Here is a 3,038-nt window from a genome sequence, read left to right as displayed (position 1 = left end):
ACCCCCGCGAAGAGCAGCGCCAGCGACAGCCACTGCAGCCGCGACAGCGCCGTGCCCAGCAGCAGCACCGAGAACAGCGCCGTGGTCAGGATCTTCAGCTGGTACGTCACCTGCGGGGACAGGGACAGCAAGGGGGACAGTCAGCTGGGGACAGGGACAGGATCTTCAGCTGGTATGTCACCTGCGGGGACAGGGACAGCAAGGGGGACAGTCAGCTGGGGACAGGGGGACAGGGACAGGATCTTCAGCTGGTATGTCACCTGCGGGGACAGGGACAGCGATGGACAGGAACAGTCACCGACAGTCAGCTGAGTCACTGGGGACAGGGACAGGATCTTCAGCTGGTATGTCACCTGCGGGAACAGGGACAGGGACAGCTAGGGACAGGGACAGTCACTGGGGACAGGGACAGGATATTCAGCTGGTACGTCACCTGTGGGGACAGCAAGGGGGACAGGGTTACCTAGGGACAAGGACAGTGGGACAGTCAGCTGGGGACAGGGGGACAGGGATAGGATCTTCAGCTGGTAGGTCGCCTGCAGGGACAGGGACAGGGTCAACTAGGGTCAGGGACAGTCACTGGGGACAGGGACATAGCAACAGGGACAGTCACTGAGAACAGTCACTGGGGACAGGGACATGGGGACAGGGACAGCCTCTTCAGCTGGTACGTCACCTGTGGGGACAGCAGGGACAGGGACAGGGTCAGCTGGGGACAGGGACGGGGGGCACAGTCACCTGGGGACAGGATCACTTGCAGGACAGGGGACAGGGGTGGGAACAGGGACACGGGCACAGGGACACAGACACTGTCACCAGCAGGGACATCAGGGACAAAGGCCCTGGACACTGACACAGGGACACGGGGACAGGGACACCGTGGCTGTCACAGGGACACCGTGAATGTCACAGGGACATGGGCACAGGGACACTGTGACTGTCACAGGTACATCGGCACAAGGACACTATGACTGTCACAAGGACAGCGACACGGTGACGGTCCCCAAGCTCATCACCTTCCCCTGTGTGCCATCTGTCCTCGTGTGCCAGCTGTCCCCATGTGCCACCTCCCCCCGTGTGCCACCTCCTCCCATGTGCCACCTCCCCGCGTGTCCCTGTCCCCGTGTGGCACCTGGAAGGTGGCGGCGGGCAGGTTGGAGATGGCCACGTACTGCAGGTTGTTCTGCAGGGTGTAGATGAGGGAGGGGACAGCCAGGCGCAGCGTGTCCCCAAACTGTCCCACCACGGCCTCGTGCAGCGTCACCGCCGTCTGCCGGACGCTGCCTGGGGGGACAGGGCTCAGGGACAGGGACACGGACACGGCCACTCCGTCCCTGTCACCCCCCCGTGAGCCTCCCGCGTCCCCTCGTGTCCCCCAGGTCTCTGCCACTTGTCACCTGCATCCCTCCAATGTCCCCAGTGTTCTCACTGTGTGACCCCTGCCAAGTCCCCTCCTGGTCCCTCGTGTCCCCTTTCTGTCCTCACCGCCCACCCTGTGCTCAACTCAGTGTCCTCAATGTCCCCAGTGTCCCTGCTGTCCCCAGTGTCCCCTCTGACCCTGGTGCTGGATGAGCAGCAGCAGCAGGCACAGCCCCAATGTCCCCAATGTCCCCATGTCCCCAGTGTCCCCATGTCCCCAGTGTCCCCATGTCCCCAGTGTCCCCATGTCCCCAGTGTCCCCATGTCCCCAGTGTCCCCATGTCCCCAGTGTCCCCATGTCCCCAGTGTCCCCATGTCCCCAGTGTCCCCATGTCCCCAGTGTCCCCATGTCCCCAGTGTCCCCATGTCCCCAGTGTCCCCATGTCCCCAGTGTCCCCATGTCCCCAGTGTCCCCATGTCCCCAGTGTCCCCATGTCCCCAGTGTCCCCATGTCCCCAGTGTCCCCATGTCCCCAGTGTCCCCATGTCCCCAGTGTCCCCATGTCCCCAGTGTCCCCATGTCCCCAGTGTCCCCATGTCCCCAGTGTCCCCATGTCCCCAGTGTCCCCATGTCCCCAGTGTCCCCATGTCCCCAGTGTCCCCATGTCCCCAGTGTCCCCATGTCCCCAGTGTCCCCATGTCCCCAGTGTCCCCATGTCCCCAGTGTCCCCATGTCCCCAGTGTCCCCATGTCCCCAGTGTCCCCATGTCCCCAGTGTCCCCATGTCCCCAGTGTCCCCATGTCCCCAGTGTCCCCATGTCCCCAGTGTCCCCATGTCCCCAGTGTCCCCATGTCCCCAGTGTCCCCATGTCCCCAGTGTCCCCATGTCCCCAGTGTCCCCATGTCCCCAGTGTCCCCATGTCCCCAGTGTCCCCATGTCCCCAGTGTCCCCATGTCCCCAGTGTCCCCATGTCCCCAGTGTCCCCATGTCCCCAGTGTCCCCATGTCCCCAGTGTCCCCATGTCCCCAGTGTCCCCATGTCCCCAGTGTCCCCATGTCCCCAGTGTCCCCATGTCCCCAGTGTCCCCATGTCCCCAGTGTCCCCATGTCCCCAGTGTCCCCATGTCCCCAGTGTCCCCATGTCCCCAGTGTCCCCATGTCCCCAGTGTCCCCATGTCCCCAGTGTCCCCATGTCCCCAGTGTCCCCATGTCCCCAGTGTCCCCATGTCCCCAGTGTCCCCATGTCCCCAGTGTCCCCATGTCCCCAGTGTCTCACCCCGGTGCTGGATGAGCAGCAGCAGCAGGCAGGCGCTGCCCTTCATGGCCTCGGCCATCACCACGGCCGTGGTGGGCAGGAACCTCTCCCCGGGCAGGGTGCGCACGTAGCGGATGCTGAGCACCAGCGACGCGTTCTGCAGCACCAGCACGCCCAGGCTGGCGTACTTCACCTTCCGGGACACTGCAGCGGGGACAGGGACGGGTCACCGGGGGGCGGGGACACCGGGCTGAGCCCCCTGAGCCCCCCTGAGCCCCAGTGTCACCCCGGTGTGACCCCCAGCACGGCCAGGCTGGCGAACTTCACCCGCTGGGACACTGTGGGGGGACACTGGGGGTCACTGAGTGGGGGGACACCGGGCTGAGCCCCAGCAGGGCCCCCCAGGCACGGCCCCGGCCCCCCGG

General features: G+C 65.1%; 1 protein-coding gene across 1 annotated transcript in view; it reads right to left on the bottom strand.

Moving 5' to 3' along the window:
* The window catches only part of LOC102039966 (UDP-galactose translocator-like), a gene marked incomplete at its 5' end in the record, with an annotated part of 4,325 nt that extends 1,504 nt beyond the window's left edge, over positions 1–2,821 (bottom strand). The window contains 3 exons of the mRNA XM_031065735.1: positions 3–110; positions 1,133–1,284; positions 2,635–2,821. Coding sequence (XP_030921595.1) covers positions 3–110; positions 1,133–1,284; positions 2,635–2,821 — 447 coding nt within the window. The remainder of the gene's footprint in view (positions 1–2; positions 111–1,132; positions 1,285–2,634) is intronic.
* Between the last annotated feature and the right edge of the window lie 217 nt (positions 2,822–3,038).

This window comes from Geospiza fortis, unplaced genomic scaffold (genome assembly GCF_000277835.1).
Source record: "Geospiza fortis unplaced genomic scaffold, GeoFor_1.0 scaffold2461, whole genome shotgun sequence".
Taxonomy (NCBI): domain Eukaryota; kingdom Metazoa; phylum Chordata; class Aves; order Passeriformes; family Thraupidae; genus Geospiza; species Geospiza fortis.
The sequence above is the reverse complement of the archived record's forward strand: the minus strand, read 5'-3'. Positions and strand labels throughout refer to the sequence as shown.